The sequence below is a fragment of the Lonchura striata genome, chromosome 1 (assembly GCF_046129695.1).
Source record: "Lonchura striata isolate bLonStr1 chromosome 1, bLonStr1.mat, whole genome shotgun sequence".
NCBI classification, from domain to species: Eukaryota; Metazoa; Chordata; class Aves; order Passeriformes; family Estrildidae; genus Lonchura; species Lonchura striata.
This window is the reverse complement of record NC_134603.1, coordinates 59465761-59483953: the sequence shown is the minus strand read 5'-3', so window position 1 is coordinate 59483953 and position 18193 is coordinate 59465761. Positions and strand designations below refer to the sequence as shown.

The window sequence follows — 18193 nt, the reverse complement described above, 5'->3', positions numbered from 1 at the left end:
TATCTTTATAGAAAAATTATGTTCTCACCACATGGGATGAGAATACAAAAAAAAGACTCAAGAAACTGAACCAAAGTGATGTTACTTGTATGCCCTACATTAAAAAAAACAGCTACTTAATATACTATGTAAAAACCTGGAATGTTTTTAATCAGTAGGTATATTTTACTAGCTAAGAAGGAAAAAATAAATTACTGCACTATGACCTATTTCATTTCACAATGTTTGAATAAATTACTGAAATCCTGAAAAATTTCCCAGGATCATGCAACAAAATGCCCAGGAAGAGCATTGAATGTAGAGGTATTTGAGGACAAACTGAAGAAAAAAATGCTACTTCTGAAAGCAGTTTTGGAATAAATACAAATCAAAGCTATAACAAGAATATACATGATGCATAAGGGTCAATTTCCTCTTAAAATTTAATAAAGATCTCACAGTTTTGAGCATTCTGAAGGGATCTCTTACTACCATACTACTGCTACAGAACAGCACTCAAAAAAAACACCATACCACCAAACAACAGAACCCAGACATTCAGTCTAAGAAAGAAATTTCACAACCTTCATTTTCTGCTCTTGTTTTCATCACTGTTGTTTCCCAGCTTTTGATCAATCTTAAAAGAACAGAGAGTATTGTAAGCTCTGTATAATAGGAGAACCTCTTACTAAAAAGTCCTCTAAACTTGGAATTTGATTTGGTGTTTTTCAGTACAAGTAATCATTTGTGTAGTTTGGGATTTTTTTGGCTTGAGGACATCATCCAACCTTTTATTTTCTTTATTAACAGAACACAGTGAAAACAAAATACTCTGGAAATTCTTTTACTTGTAGAAAGATGTGTCTTACATGCGAGACTAAGAAAACAAGAGTATAATAGTTTGTAGTTAATACAATATTTAATTCAGGAGAAATTTCACACCTTTACTGACAGATCTTTTGAATTCTAGCACTATAAACATCAACATGAACATGTGCATCTCAGCAAATTACAAGTTCTGCAGGTTTGCTTCTTAGGCAAAGGCAAGCAGCTGGACAGTACTGACTGCAAATATGTGTATGATCTCTCAGTAACTGCAGTTACTGAGAGATCAGAATTCTAAGTCCTGAGATTGCAGATCAGCTTCTTAGGAAAGCAAATAGCATTCTGGTGGCAAGGGTATGTTTGTACAGGCTATAGAACTAGCAGCATTTGGACTTCTGGGTTTTCAAGATTATTTGCCTATCACCACTATTTGAATTATCATTCAACCATGCTTATAGGGACACTTTAAAGGAAGTAAAGGTGATATAATTTATATGAAAACACATTTGGTGACAGACAATAATCAGTAACCCAAAGACAGTTTCAGATAAAAGACACATTCTTTGTTCTGACTTCACTTAAAAGTCTTCAAATGAAGATAAACACACTACAAAGAACTTAAGTCCTTTTCCTCAGTGTCCAAACCTAGCTCAAATGAATCATTTGATACTGTAGCACCCTCATAGGATCTGCACTTCTTTACAAGTCTGAATATATGAAGAAAATAAATCTATCTGAATAAACAAGAAATTCAACAAAGTATTATGAACAAACCTCTGCCAGGTCTATGCAGACCTAGAGATTACCCTCATCTGTCTAAAACACAAAGCTGGGGTTTTTCCCTCAAAAAAAGGAAAAAGAAAAATCAAACAAACCTTTCAAAGAATTTTTTTTTAAACTCCTGCATCATTTTTTTAATAAACACTGAAGCAAAGTATTTAATCAAGATTACAGCCTATAAATATAAAGAATACAAAAGACAGCGTTTAAAGCTTGAATGTTCTGCCTGGCTGATAGGAAAAAGGAATTAGGAGCATGAAGCACAGATGCAGACATAGGGAGAGGGTCGACCAATTTAACGCATGCATCCGCGCAAATGCTTACCTACCTGAAATTCAAAAATTTTGAAGGGCTCCAGGATCTTCAAGGAAACTTCAAAGAGTTGGGAATCTGTGGATGAGATTCCAAGTAGAATAGGAGACATCTTATACAAATGAGACTTTAAAATGCCCACACCACATATGTTCTGTTTCTCTGAACCAATTTTACAAAATATTGATGATCAATCTAGACTTCTGATGATGAAAGAATTGTTTTGTGGGTTCTAGGAGTCTTTCCCCTCCCCAAGAAATCATTTGATATTTATATAATACGGAAGACGCGCATAAACAGAAACTGAAGTTTAAACAAGATGACAGAACAAGAGTTACTATTAGGTTTATAAATGCTAAGGAGCTGTTAAAAAATATCAAACAAAAACCACCACCACTCTTCAGAATAATGTAGAACAAAAGGCTGCTTTTTTTTTCATAGCATCTTCTCATTCATTTGAAAAACTGTAAAAGTCAACCAATGACAATAATCATAATATTTTAAGAGCATCTGGATCAGTCTTGTTAACTAAAGGCAGAGACTTTAATTTTTTTTTCTTTACACACAAAACAGCACAACCTAGAGAATTAAAATTGGCAAATTATACTATTTCTTCACAGCGTGATGCAACTTACCATAGTCAATTAAGTTTTTACAAATGATACTATACAATTAAAAGGGAATGAAACTAAGAACATAGAAGTTTGTGCACGCAGAATACCAATTACTGGTTATCAACTACATGAAGTTACTTCCTGGAGTCAGAAACAAGGAGATCAAGGGACAAGCCAGTGATGTTTCCAAATCAAAACAAATGAAAACCCCTTGAACATTCTCCATCTCAGCAACACCCCCAGGCAGAAAACCCAAAACAATCACCAATAAAATCCCAAAACAAAATTAGTAGCTTCATATTATGTAACAATTCAAGAAATCCAGCTGTGAAAAGCAAAGACAGACAGTCATTTCTTCACTATTTTGCAGGCTACACACACCTATACATATTTGTCTGTATTTTAGGGGAAAAAAAACTGTTTCCAAGCACTTACAATCTAGTTTCATTGCTCTATAAAATACAAAAAGAAACTGCTGTGGATAGGTGAAAATATGGTTTTTATATTACTATATTTTGCATTGTCTTTTTCCAAAATGAATCCCAGTAGCTACTCACTCAAATCTTAAGACTGTGTTTCTGATAATCTCAGGTTATGAGCATGTATACCAAGACAGAAACTTGTGCAAAATGCCTACTGCCACATAATCAAGGAAAGAATATTATATGCTTGACTATAAAACCCATACTGTAATGACTAGACATCGGCACATAAAAGTAAAAAAGAAAAATTAAGTATTCATAATATTCTACCAAGTATAGCTTCAGAATGGTAATTTTTTTCAAGTTCCCTGCATTGCAGTTACTTTGAATGCAGATGCCCACTTGAAAATGTTTTATCATAGCTATGCTGTAAAGCCAGATTTATAAAAACTACCTTTTACCTCCTTTATTTATTACTAACCTTGTGATAAGCTCTGTTGATCAAAGGGCTGCTGTGTTATAGTCTGTTGCTCAAATTGAGTGATGTTTTCCTGTAAAGCATGCTGGGATGTCACAAATCTATCTGAAATGGGGAAAGGAAGGAGAGGGGAAAGGAGGAAAGATAAGGGAAAAATATATTAAAAAAGATGTAATTAAATGTATACTTCAGTTGTCTCAAAATCCGCATATTTTAATGTCATCCAAATTTTCTCATTAAAAATAAACTAAACAATTATTAGCTGAACAGGTATTTAATCTTCGTTTATAGTACATTTAATTTATGTAGTGTTGTATCAAGTACTATTGTACTTGATAACTCACTGCACCATGAAAAAGAGCAGAGAAGCAAAACCAAAATACTTTTGTTCCACTATTAGGAATAAAATAATAATATGGAACATTCACCTCAAACCACAGGTATTATTTTAAGTAGACTATAAAGCAGTGCTTTTTAATAATCAGAGAACTGACATGGTAAAGTTTTGTGGACAGATCATTTTTCTGTACATTTGTTTAGTAGCTTTGCTTGCTACAACTAAAGGATACAAATCCTAATCTTTTTATACTTTAATAGTAATCATAAACACCAATGAATGAAACTGTACTATATACCTTAAATATATGGTAAGTAGTCTTTACTCCATGTATTTTTCTAGTTCCTGTCAAGAAACAATTATTTGAGAAATTGTAAACTTACCTCATTATAAACCTTATCATATGTCAAATACTCACCCTCATCTTGCTCTAAAGGTTGATCAGCCAGTTCTTGTTCTAGTGCTGTTTCTTCTGTGCCTACTACTGGCTGCTGATCTAACTCTAAAATAGCCTGCTGATCTGTTGCAACAGATTCTGATTGCTGTAGCTCATCACTTTGAATCTCCACCTGCATTTGTGTAGGAACATGAATACTCTGCTGATGTACTGTAGAATCATCTATTGAAGAAGACTGCTGATTCTGCTGAAGTTGCTGTGCAAGTTCATACCTACAAAGCAAGGTGAGAAAGTCTTTATGGATTCAGTTACACACTGATCCTATTTATATGAACAATTTTTTATTTTTACTATACACCACAATCTACTAAGGTTTGCTACCCATAAATAAAAATCCTTATTCAAACATATGTAGCTGCTACAAAGCAAAGCTGCCTTTCCAAGTATCTTTAAGGAATGGTTGCTGAACTACATTGGAAGACTTATACAAAAATTGCAAGCATACCTATGAGTCTTCATGTGCTTTTTACAGTTGAGTGATGTTTTGAATGTTTTTTGACAGTAGGGACACATATATGGTCGAAGGTCATTATGGATCCCCATGTGTCGCCTGAGGCTACCACCAGTAGTGAAGGCCCCGTTGCACACAACGCACTTGAAAGCTTTCAATCCAGTGTGTGTTCTAATATGTGCTTTCAGAACTCCAGCTGACACAAAGCCTCTTCCACACTGAGAGCACTTAAATGGCTTTTCACCTGTATGAGACCTTTTTAAGAGAAAGCAGAAGTTAAAATACATTTGAACATTTGATTTACAAAATTATTGAAGGACTCAATTTTAAAATGAGAAAAATAAACCAAACTAAGGTGACAGCTGTATGGATGGAAAAGGCCCCAATTAAGAAAAACCAGATATTAAGTTACAAACAACCTGGCAGGGCTAAAACCAATACTATATGATTAGTTTTAGCTATGTTGCACAATCCAATCTCCTTTTCTGATCATACTTTGTCTCCATCACAATACTTGGGTTTAATTTTTCCATTCCAGATGGTGCAGTAGTTCTTCAGACTAGTATATTATCACTCACATGTATTTTCATCAATTCAGCTAAAAAACTGTCCACAAAAGTTTGGTGAAAAAGACATGGTTCTCTTTATATATACTACCACTATAGTTAACAACAAAACTCTCGGGAAAAGAACTGTGTCCACCCTGAATACCTCCCAAAGAAACCAAAACCTGTCTCTCATAATGCAACATGAAAAGCATACTCAAGTGGGGAAAGCCTCACTTATCAAAGTACAAAGCACTCAGTATAGCCTTCCTTCCAAAGGTTCTAGAGGAGTTTCCCTTTAGGAGTACACTGAGATACAAAACAGATGGAAGGAAACGTTAGGAAATGAAATGGAATGCAACAAGAATATTAGGGGTTGCAACTGTAGAGAGAGTCAGAAAGAAGGCAATGGGAATGCTAGGAAATGGAAGACAAAAGAAGCAAGATTTAATAAAATCAGGAAAATTTAGGGACAGCTTATGATTACAGTTACCTTGGAAGTCTATGACCACTACATCAGAGGCCATAACAAAGTATATGACAGATATTAAGATTACTGTTTTGCTACCAATACACACCACAAAAAAAAAGCAGTAGGGTATCCTGACCTTCCTTGGTGTGCCTAGGGGATTATTTGACACTCTATCCACAGTCACTGCTCTACTGAAAATACCCCTACTATAAATTTCCCTTTTTTTCAGAGGGAAACAAGCTTTGCAAGCAATGATCAGCACTACTCCATGAGGACACACTGCCCAAAAAAATTATAAAGCAAAGCAATTTAATTATAGCAATGCCAATTTACAAAGAGCAAATATGTAAAAAGAAAAAAGTTTCTAATTCTATCACAAAACCTTAAACAAAGCCAGACTTCACTCAGAACTCTGTTGAAAGATCAAAGAAACACAGTAGCAGGTGATTGGTACCCACATCCTATTTTTGCATTTTCAATATAATCCAAAATTATTTTCATTTAAATCAATCCACCTGGAATGCGTCTACAGAAGACAATGAAAAATCTAGGTAGGCTATCACAAAAAAAAAGATAGGATATTTTAAAGCTTCCCTTCCTTCTGGTAAAACAGCATATCAAACACAAGAACTGTTTCAAGGCAATCTGAGAACTTAAAAAACAAAGAATTTGAGTTTTTAAGAGAGTAGGAGGAACTCGCCATGATCTGAGCTCAAAAGAGTGAGAAAGCAGCACAGAGCTTCCACTGCAGAAACAAGCAGATTGCCACCTGCTTGTACAGACTCTATCTTTAAATTCCAGTAATCATCTTTGATGGGGCTTTTTCATATTCCTTCTTCTAGCCGTTTATAGTTTGTAAGTCAGAGAGCACTGTTTCCTACTTTGACTAAACATTAAATCTCATTGCCTGTAAAACCGCAACCCGATCTAACTTTGAAGCTGCTCCTCTTCTCAAAACAAGACTGGATTAGTTACCCCCACTGGTTTTTCTACAACCTAAATTTTTCTATGACTCCATGACTGTGGTTCTAACAAGCACTGACTACACAGAACTTGAACTGAGCTTCAAGCAACAAAATGATCCCCAGCAACATTTACTCAATTACAATGTAGGCTCCAAATCTTTTAGGTTTTCTATACAGAACAAAAGGCTAATTTTCATCTCAAAAAATAGGAGTTACATACAAAGCAGGCAATCTGGAGTATACAATTACAAAATTACCATAAGAATTCACGAACAATGCTTGTTATTTTCTATACACAGTTTTGGAAGAAAGAATCCAGGTGTCAGTAAACTAAACTGCACATTGAACACAACCACTTATACTGCTAGAATTGCACACAGCCATGAGTTAGTCCAAAGCTTTCTCCAACTCTATAAGGAAAAAAAAAATCAATTATCACTGATTCAGTGTTAAAGAGATGGTAAACAAAAGTCTTTTCAGTGAATGCTATATAAATTCCATATCTTTCCACAAATTTGTTATGGCATACATTTCCTTTCTTGATTGTATTTATTTTACCTGATATGTTGCTTAAGATGACAGGATTTTTTATAGGCTCGATGGCAATAGTAGCATTTGTATGGTCTCTCTGCATTATTCACAAAATTACTGTTAAAATAGTTTTGGAAGACCTGGCTATTCCTTGGAATTGGCTGGATAAGACCTGCATACATAAACACACACAGAAATAGGAAAAACTGATTGGTAAAGTTATTCCAAAGACGCAGTAGTCTGAAGAGCTAGTATTTGAAAAGAAACATGACTAAACTTGCAGTATCCAAAAATAAAAAAGAAAATGTGCATGTTTGCAGCATATACTTAAAATTATGCATACAGCATTATAGATATTATACTGTACATGGTATTTTAATGGTAAGTTTTTCTTTTATCCACAGGTCCACCTCAGTACAGTAGCAGCCTTGTCCAAAAGAAGCATTAACTTTTTCTGAAGTTAACAGTTATGAATTCATTGCTGATCCAATAGTATCTTCTTTCAACCTCGACCTTAGTAAATGATATTTAATCAATGCATATCAAGTATACAACTTGACAAATATTTAATACACCTTTTGTGAAAAGCATTGAAACATATAGAGAACAATATACAGAGTTTTTTCCTAGGCTTTTAGAAAAATTAAGATTGTTATAGAAAGTAAAATATGTATCAACAAAAGTTTTTTTGGGGGGAAGGAGTAAAAATGTGGAAATATTGTCAGGGGGTTGAAAAAACATTACATATCTTCTAGATAAACAGTAGAATTTATTTTTACATTGAACATTCTAATATCAGCGGAGTTCATGTGTTATCAGCATCCATAGGAAACAACTTCTATAGTATTTCTTATCAATATTAATCTTTTTCCAAAAATCAGACTTTCACGGAGCAGATCTTAATTGTATTGAAGTGGAGCTTCTCTTCAAAATCAAGAAATGGAATTATACTTGTTTCTGGGGTTCACTCAAGAAAGAAATACTGTGTGATCTGTCTGAAGCTGTCAGCTAAGTTTTGTTTGCACCCCAAAAACTTAAGTTTCTCCTATATGATAACAAAATAATCCCTGCTCTTGCTTTCAGTAACTCCTGGATGCAGTGAAATCAAAAGGATATTTAAAGAGTGATAAGACTTTTATCGAAATAAGATAAAGGTATTACCAATGTAAGATTCCACCATAAAAATAACTGCACAATAGACAAATCAGGGGTTAGCAGACTATTCATTCAAAAACAAAGAGTAAACACCTCGCCCACTACTTTTACCTCTACTGGACAATAACATAATGTTTTGTACAACTTCTTCCAAAAAGTCGTTTAACATAATCTTCTGACAATATTTATACAAGAGAATTTAAACAACTGGATGAATTCTTCAAAGCATGTTCCAGAATTAAGCTGCCCTTTTTTTGAAATATGGCCACGAATTATTACTACTACTTTAGCCGAGGTCATAATTAAAACAAATACTTGAAAATAATGTGACTCACTAATATCTGTATTAATAATATCTGTTAATATCTGCATTAATAATTAATATCTATGTTGATTGAAACATTATCATCTTGAGAAGACTCTTGGTCACGAACTGTCATCTCTATACCAACAGTCTAATAATATTCAAATTAAACTCCTAATATAAAAATGCACATGGCTTCTTACTGGTAAGGATGACAATTTTACTTTAAATAAAAAATACTGTTCTTATTAATTCTGGAGCAAGCAAACTATAAAATATAGCACTTTGCTGAAGTTTGTTTTTGATGACTTATTTCTATGTGCATCTTTAGAAGTGAGCTCTGAATGCTTTTGCTTGATTAAAATGTGACCTTTATATTCCATTGAAGTCCAAATTTCAAGAGAGTATGGATTTATTCACTCTTTACCTAAATCAGTTATGAGTATGGGCTCTTGCAAAGGGATATCTGGTACTGGACCACTTGACTTTCCTACTCGAACTTTTGTGGGTTTACGTTGGTGTCGCAGCTTTCTTAGCTCCGTATGTTTAAAATGTGAAGTGATATGAGTTTTCCGATGGCCCGATGTTCTAAACTTCTTGTCACAGTGAGGACAAGCAAAAGGCCTAACACCTGCAAAAGATGAAAAAGAAAAAGCGTAAAATTTTATTTCTATCAACCTAGAAATGCAGCTTTAGAATGCTGATTCTTTTTCCTGATTTTATTTTTTGCTTTCTCTCATGGTATTTATTGTAACACAGGTTTTCAAAACATAAAACTTCAATAAAAATTTCAATCCATAAAACTCAATCAAAGTAACAACTAATCTGCTGAATGGCTAATTGACTGAAACACGACTTGAAGCCAGTTTGCTACCAAGAAACTGGATGATGCAAATGTTACAGCAATTTTCAAGTGTTTCAGAAGCTGTCCTAAGAAATGCACATCAGAACTCAAATTGCAGGAGTATGGCTCTTCAGAAAGCACAATTAAATACATTCAGAATAGTGATATTAGCAAGAAACAACAGCTGACTCATAATCAGAAAATTAGATGTCAATGTTTTTTAGAAGAACCCAAAGTTTCAAAGCTATGAAACACAACAAAGTTATGACAAAAAATGACACTCATCATGACACAATCTCTGATAGATATTAACAATGATATGGCATACATGTTTACAACTTACACATTTCACAGTCTTTACTCATTCAAGGTCCCACCCACATCATAGAATATACAAAGCCATCTCAAGGCCTTCCTTACCTGTATGCAGGCGAATGTGAACTTTTAAACTCCCTGAGGTGGAAAAGCTTTTCATACAAAATTGGCACTTGAAAGCTTTAATGCCAGTGTGTGTTTTTATATGTGCTGTTAGAGTGCTCTTCACGGCAAAGGCACGGAAGCACTGGGGACACTTGTATGGCTTCTCGTGGGTGTGAATGCGAATGTGGCGCACTAAGTCGCTTGGTTTTTTAAATTCTTTAGAGCAATATGGACAAACATGCCACCTGATTCCATTTTCTTCACGTATAGAACCTGAAACAAGGAATATCAAAATGAATGCGTTTTAAACCTTCTAACAATTCTCGAAAAATCCCACTACGTTGATGCTATTCTACAAAGCAATCAGACCACAAAAACACTTTTTGACCACAATCAGACCACAACACACTTCATAAAATCAACTTCTGTATCAGATATATTCTACTTTATGAAAATGGTGATAGGCTGGATGACAGGAAAAACCCCAAGAGAATCCTGTTGAAATTCAAATACCACAATTTCTATGCCACTTAGAAATGTAGAATGCAGCTGTAAATGCCATACCAGTTAACTTATAAATAACATATCAAACACAAAATTATCCAACAATGACTGTAAATCCACAACCACATCAGATTATTTTACATATTTAACATTTATCTAACTTTGCCTGACCCTCTCTTTTACAAATTCAGACTTAAATTACATTTTGTAAACTTGTCAAGGAAGAAAAACTGTGCAAGTCCTTAATTTAAGGCTACTTTTTTGTAAAAATTTTTGTATGATCCAAGAAGCCTACAGTCTATTCCTAAGGCAACAGGACATTTTTTCCTCAACAAAAAATGAAAGAAACCCCTTCTAAAACCTATCCAAGCTTTTTATCTATATATGTTGTTCAATGACTGTTTGCTCATTTAAATCAGTAAACCTAGTGGTTTTTTTTTCCGTCAAAACACTGAAGTCATGTTACCTTATCAAAAACAAAAGTAATTGTGTCTGACTGTACAGCAGTGGCCTTTTATTTGCAGTCACAGCTAGAGAGTTGTTATTGTTAAACGCAAGTAACAAAATAATTGTATTCCAGAAGAAAAATTTAATGTTAATTTTTATCACAGCCATACTGAAAACAAGTTTTTACTTTAGATCAATTCCTCATCCCTTGCAAAAGAAAAAGCAACATCAGTGTACCTATGAAGATACTAGAGATCAAAGGCTGCATTATAGCCCTGTATATGCCAGGCTGGCTGCTAAAGTATGAAGGCTTTACATGGAACAACTTCTAGCAGCCATAAAACTCAAGCAACCTTGAAACTCAAGTTGCATTTAAGCACACAGACACAAAATGCAGGCTTGCATACAGTACAGAGGCAGAATAACAGCACGTATTTATGGTGACAATGTCATATCAGTACTGTGATTCCAAGAGAAAGGTGACATGAAGAATTATTCATAATGCCAGCCTTTGTCTTTCCCTACATGGATCAGTCAAGCTCTGTAGTCCTGCCCTTATGTCTCTGTAAGGCCTGGCTTCCAAAGGGGAAGAATAGTCCTTGCAAGAACTCTTTACTCTGGGACACACAATGAAAACCGAGTCCTTGCCAGAGAAGGATGATGGGAGAGAGTAACAGATTCACATACTTTGTCCTTTTCCTGTAACTCCACTGATTTAATCCAAAATATTTAGAAGTATAATTTCACTTTATGCCATCCTGACATAGATTTTTTATGAAAATATATTTTATAATGCAAATTATAAATTTTATTACTCATACCTTACACTGTATTTTAGATAAGGAAAAATACTGTTCATAAGTAATCCACAAAACATTTTGGGAAATCCCTTTATAAAGCCATATATTACTACACTCTTTACAGCACAAGAAGCAGAAAGCAGTGGCACTATTACCAGGCAAAAAAGGTGATTTTTTCTTAATTAACTTTTTTTCTTTTTTATCTAGTTTGTCCACACTGTCTTGCTCCTTGTCTTGTTCGGCACTATTAGCATCAGCCTGATGATTTGAGAGGCTCGGGACATCTGGGTTCTGATCCTGGGCCCCAGCAGCCTTAGCCTGGCTGCAGTCAGTAGAATGTGCAGAGACAGGAATTGATGACAACCCGCTGTTCTCTAATGCTTGCTAAAAAAAGAAAAAAAATTCTAGATTAAGGAAGAAACATTCCACAGTTATCCCCAACTTTTCTCAAACAAGTACTTGGAAGACACAATGAAAATATAATTAAAGAAATTAAATGTCTCGTTCTCACAACATTTCAGCTATATTTCAAATCTGCAAACATTATTACACAACATTAATTTCTGATTGTCTGTGAAATTTTAGGTTGGATTTTCTGCACTTATAGCTGCCTTTTAGGAAACAACTTTTATTTTTTTTAATACCTATCAGGATAACAGTTATGTATCGCGTTGTGACTCTGCAATTTCTCATCACATTCCAGACAGCAGAGAACTCAGCACAGGATGAACCTGCCCATAGCTGCATAAAATATTTGGGTCTTCCAACCCCAAATTTATATGGTATTTAAAGGTCTAGAGAAGAAAAGGTACCTTACAGGTTAGCAGGCTACCAATAACAATAAAGAATATTATTCTCTGCCCTGACCCATCCTGTTTGTGCCCTTCTGGGGTGCAGGCTGCAGAACAAGCACAGATAGTAATTCACCAGCCTACATCTCTCCTGTTACACCATGTCTCCTTCTGCCATTATCAAGGACAAAATATAGGAAGTTTTCTAGGAAAAACACTAGCTGACCTCAGAAAAAAATTCTTGTGCAAACAGAAAATATTCAGATAGCCCTTCTTAATTAGAACAAAGTAAAGGCCAGGTATACATTCTCATTTTTTAACCAGATAAAATATTTTTCCCCTCTTGAATGATATCACATTTTAAGGACACACCACAAGCTGCTTCTAGGCAACAGAAAAAAAGAAGGCTTAAGATACCAGTAAAAATATTCATGTACAGGGCGCACACTTAAAGCCATATGAAGTTATATTGGTGCAGTCCACACCCATTCAATAAATCTTTACAATTCTTTCTTAACTAATGGATTGTTTAGAAATCCATAAGGAATTCTCTAATTGAAAATACTAAGAACGAATTTCATTAAAATATAAGAGAGAATGAGAAAGGAACCACTGAAATGTAAAGCTGTCTCACACAGAGCTCTTACCTGCAAAATATCTCTACTGATCCCCACTGCAATGTTGAGCTGTTGACCAGGTTGTTGAGGCTGGTTATTTTCTACAGGACCTGGTTCTGATAACTCAAGGAGCTGCTGAATGACATCAGTGACAGTCTGTTGACCCTGATGAGCAGCAGCTGGAGACACCTGGTTTTCTGACTGTTGAAGAAGTGGAGACCGAAAATGTGTGGCCTGAAATATAAGTGGTACATTTGTCAAGGGAGAGCAAAAGCATGTTATGAACTCACCTGTGCAGCTCCCTTACCTGAAATGTCTGGTAACTGTGCACTACAAGGATGGCTACTTATATACAACATATTGATTATATAGAGCCTCATTCAAAGCTTGCTTACTTCATTATAGAATTGCTTTTGTATGCCCCTTTTTTTTTCAGTTCTTCCCAAGCTTGAAATTGTAAGCTTACAGCTTGAATTTAATTTACTGTTAACTACTGAACCTTCGACCAATTTAGAAAACCCAGGGAGGGATCAACTACAAAACTCCATCTGTAAAGGCCACATGAAAAGTAATTCCCACAATAAATAAACTGACATGGCTATCTTTTTAAATTTTACATCTATTTCAATTAGATCCTTTGTAAAAAACAACTTTACATTAAAGATTTTTTTTTTACTAAATTATCCGTGTTGTTGTATCAAAACCTTTCAGATCAAATGACTAACTTTTCCCCTTCAATTTGGAGCCTTTGAAACCACTTAGCTTTAGAGGAATCTCTTCATATTCTAAAAAATGAAATTCACATCAGGCTCTGTCAAAATATTAAAAAAATTTGAAGTATAAAAATCTATTTTCCTAATCCTTAGTTTGAAACTGTATATCTTAGACTACCTCAGTAACAAATATGAAGGAAAAAAGTGATAGAGCCTTGGTATTTTTTTCAAAATCAGAAATAAAGACTCCTGTTTGCCTACATTTACAAACTTCTCTTGTTATGACAAATAGACTGCATAAGTATACCATTACTGAAACAACAGCTTTTAATAATTTGTTTTATTGCAGAAAACAGAAATATGTACTTATACAATGGCTAGCCCCACAGCTGGGTATTCTAGAACATACTGGTTATTTGCTTCTAATATTCACTTCTGTTCCCTAAAAAGAACCACTTCAAGGTGCATGTGCAACCACATACAGATCTTAGGCTTCACATTTGTACTATTTCCTTCTAATCTGAAAACTTCCCTGAGATTTTTTTTATACTGACACTTTACACTAGGACAGTAAAGATGACAGTCACTGTAGTAAAGAAAGGATGGTTACAAAGAATTATATTAAGAAATATTAGCTTGACTTGGATTTTGTCCTATGCATTTGATGAAGTATTCTTAATGCCTCCTCATGAGATAATAAATACCAAATCCTTATCTTGCTTCTCTTGCATGCATGTGAGAATGTCACTTGTTACTTTGCTGATTTAACCATTAGTTCTTCCTTTTTTCACCTCACTAGTGAGACACAAAAAAACTCCTTATCTCTTCAGATTCAAATTTAGCAAAAGTGCTAAAAACATTCAAATACAGGTGACACGCTATATTGCAATGAGAATGGCATAAACAGGAAGCAAACTTATACAGAAACAAAGCAGATTGCTGAAGAGTGTAACAGCTCTTTATAAACATAATTTCTTTTCTGGAAAGAGAATGTAAGGAGGCTTTTATGTAGAGCAGGATGCCAACACTAAAAGTGTACAAAATTCTCCCAGGCTTTAGCAAGAGAAAAATTGATGTCATTGTTAATTAATTATTGTTAATTAAAATTAATGTTATTGTTAATGAAGGAACTTCTCAATGTCATCTTTGATATGAAAATTACGGCATTGCATGCATTTAGCCAGTGTGTCCTGCGTATTATACAGCAGTTAATATCCAGTCTCATGGAGGTTATCTTTTTGTACAATAATGTACACACATGCACATATACTAAGTTTGTTACTATTACCCTTAAGATACGTTGTTAATTATAAAAAGTTTCAGAGGTCTTTTCCTAGGTCTTATTTGAACAACCAGTTTTAAAGATAACATGGAGAATGAAGTGTTTTATTACTGATTCATAATTCCACTGTTGTTCAACTGGAACAGTGGACCTTGTGATGACCCTTGGTTTGTCTGATCTGCTGTCTAACACAGACAGTGTGCCTGCTCAGAGTGAATTACTCCTCCAAGTCACAGTAACTGTAAAAAATTAGAGCACAGTTATTTAAATCAAGTAGTTTATTGTGGTTAACTTTTTCTGTTGTCATCCAACTGCAATATGTGGCTCCAAGAGTAAATTATCTTCACTAAAATTTCATACTTTATTTCCAAGTGACATTTTACCTAGCCATGGCCCTCAAACTTTTTTTCCTCTCCTCTATTAAGATGACAGACTTCTTCCTCTTCTTCAAAACAGAAGATGAAATCATGTCTAAGTATTTCATCAGATGGACAAGCCAGCTAATGCACCTTGAATCTCCTCACTAATAAACACACCATAACATATTTTAAGGATTCTGATGGCTCTGATTCCTCCTGTATCATTGAATATAGTTCATGAATAGTGAACAACATAAACAGATAACAGGAAAAAACCCTAAAAATTGCCAGAATGAAATACGTATCTGGACAGACTTGGTCAATAGTTCAATTGTATGATGTTCAACAAGGCCAAGTGCTGGGTCCTGCACTTAGATCAAAAAAACCACAGGCAATGCTACAGGCTGGGGACAGAGTGGCTGGAAAGCTGCCAGGCAGTTTCACACAATTCTGGGAGGAAAAGTCATTTGATCCATTGCTCCCAACTCATATCTCTCTAAAGGAACAACCTGGCACTCTTCACTTTATCACAGAATATTCTGTAAGGGACCCATCAGGATCACTGAGACCAACTCCTGGCCCTGCGCAAGACACTCCAAGAGTCACACCACATGTCTGAGACTATTGTCCAAATGCTTCTTGAACTCTTGGTGCTGTGATTACTCCCTGGGGAGCTCATTCAGTGCACAACCACGCTCTGGGTGAAGAATCTTTTCCTAATATCTAAGCTAAATCTCCCCTGCCAAAGCTTCAGGGCATTCCCTCAAGTCCTGTCCCTGGTCACCACAGAGAAGAGATGGTCTGATCTGGTCTGTCCCTTTCCTTCCCCTTTTTAAGAAGTTGAAACTGCAATGAGGTCTAAGTCTTCTCCAGGCTGAACAGACCACATCCCAATCTCTATTTGTGAGGTGACCATCCTCATCCTGTAATGGGCCAATATTATTTTTACACTGCCTATTGCCATTAATACATTTGAAAAAAACTCTTATTCTTGTCCCCCACAGTTCTGGCCAGTTTCAACTGCAGCTGAGCCTTGGCCACATGGATTTTCTTCCCACAGCAACAAGCAGTACCTTTGTACTCTTGCTGTGTCACTCGACTTTGCTACAACAGGGCATACACCTTTGTTTTCTTATTTCCAAAAAGAAGATCTCTGTTCAGCCAACATGGCCTTCTGCCTTGCCTGCTTCTTGACTTGCAATATTTGTGAATTGCCTGCTCCTGTGCCCTCATATTTAAAAAGTGACCAGCAGTGATATTCCCCAGCACCTGCAAAAACATTTTCCCAGGGGTCTTTATTTACTAGTTCCCTGAGCAACCTAAAGTCTGCTCTCCTCACATCCAGAGCTGAGGTTTTGCTGGCACTTTTTCCTCCTGTCAACAAAACTCTATTTTAAACTCTATTGCTTCATGGTCACTGTGGCCAAGATGGTTGCCAATCTCCATTTTGCCTATCAGATCCTCTCTGCTGACAAGCAGCAGGTCAAGGAGTGCATCTTTCTGAGTCTGCTCCCTTAGGACCTATTCCATAAAGTTGTCATCTGGGTTTTTAGCAATCTTCTGGCCCAGGTTGTATGAGCTGTGTGATTCTCCCAGGTAATTTCTGGCAAATTGAAGCTTCCCATAAAAACAAGGGCAGTTGACTTGGAGGTGTCCCTTTGTTCCTCAAATAATAATTCCTCAATGTCACCGTCCTGCCTGGAAGGTCTACAGCAGACTCCCACAATGATAGCTGCATTATTTGTTTTCCCCTTGATTCTTATCCAGGCACTCAACTATTCCATTGCCAATTTTGAGTTCCAAACATTCTAACCCTTCTATTACATGCATCAGTGCCACCCCTCCACTTCTTCTGCCCTGCCTACAGTGGATGAGCTGTTTATGGTGACTTTAAAGCAATACTGCCATATTTCCCAGTTCTTGGTTAGGTGAATTTGAGTCCAAGAGAAAATAATCAATTCCCAAATGAAGCTGGGAAGGGGAGACTAAGTCAGATGGTTTGTCCCTAAGATACCATACTGCAATCTATAGCTGATAAACAAGAGGCTGTATAGCTGCAACAAAACCTAGCAGAACTCTCAGGGGGACTGGCATATACAGACCTTCCTGTACACCACAACTGTTTGCTATGGAGTTCCAGAAAGTCAGCCCTGCATCATCCTTCCCCAGCTCCACAGCTCTTTCTGAGCCCCACGATTCCTCTGCTACCAAAAAATTCCAATCAACTCAACCCATATGAATACAGCTCCTTCCCTCTCCAACAAAGCCAAGGTAATCTCTGCAAAATAAAGGTAGAGGGGTAGGGCAATGCAGGATTTTTAAGAATCCTTACTCTCTGGTCTTTTTATACAGAAAAGTATTTACCTCCATTTTGGAGAGCTGTTGAAGAGACTTACACGCAAAACCATGAGTGTATAAACAAATGAGGCAACATAATCCATTCAAGATGTGTTCCACCTCTAAATAACCAGCTGCATTCACCAAGGAGCTTCTCTTCACATATTAGCTGATCTAACATCACAAAGTATCACAGCATACCCTTTTTCACCCGCTAAATGAAAATTTATACAAAATTATGTAAAGTTTCTCCTATTTATAGTCTTGACACAAAAATATGACCAAAACTTCACACTTACATTCTTCCATTTGTTATCAACAGGTTGCAAAAGATTAGTAGGGGATGTCGTTAAAGGCTGGGTGACAGAGTCCTACAAAGAAATCAAAATACTTTAAATCTTAATCAAAAAGAAGAAAAACATAGCTGATACAACACAGAAAAGTAGCATAGA

General features: G+C 35.6%; 1 protein-coding gene across 6 annotated transcripts in view; it reads right to left on the bottom strand.

Annotated features, from left to right (window-relative positions):
- The window catches only part of ZNF236 (zinc finger protein 236), a 73879-nt gene that overhangs the window by 29529 nt on the left and 26157 nt on the right, over positions 1-18193 (bottom strand). For all 6 annotated transcript variants that reach the window (XR_013340260.1, XM_077784610.1, XM_077784620.1 and 3 more), the window contains exons 8-16: positions 18041-18112; positions 13081-13284; positions 11798-12026; positions 9892-10164; positions 9055-9258; positions 7196-7340; positions 4650-4910; positions 4166-4416; positions 3414-3515 (exon numbers count right to left, since the gene is read on the bottom strand). Coding sequence is in view for 5 of the 6 variants with exons in the window: in XM_077784610.1 (XP_077640736.1) it covers positions 3414-3515; positions 4166-4416; positions 4650-4910; positions 7196-7340; positions 9055-9258; positions 9892-10164; positions 11798-12026; positions 13081-13284; positions 18041-18112 (1741 nt within the window). In the remaining variant the exon portion in view is untranslated. The remainder of the gene's footprint in view (positions 1-3413; positions 3516-4165; positions 4417-4649; positions 4911-7195; positions 7341-9054; positions 9259-9891; positions 10165-11797; positions 12027-13080; positions 13285-18040; positions 18113-18193) is intronic.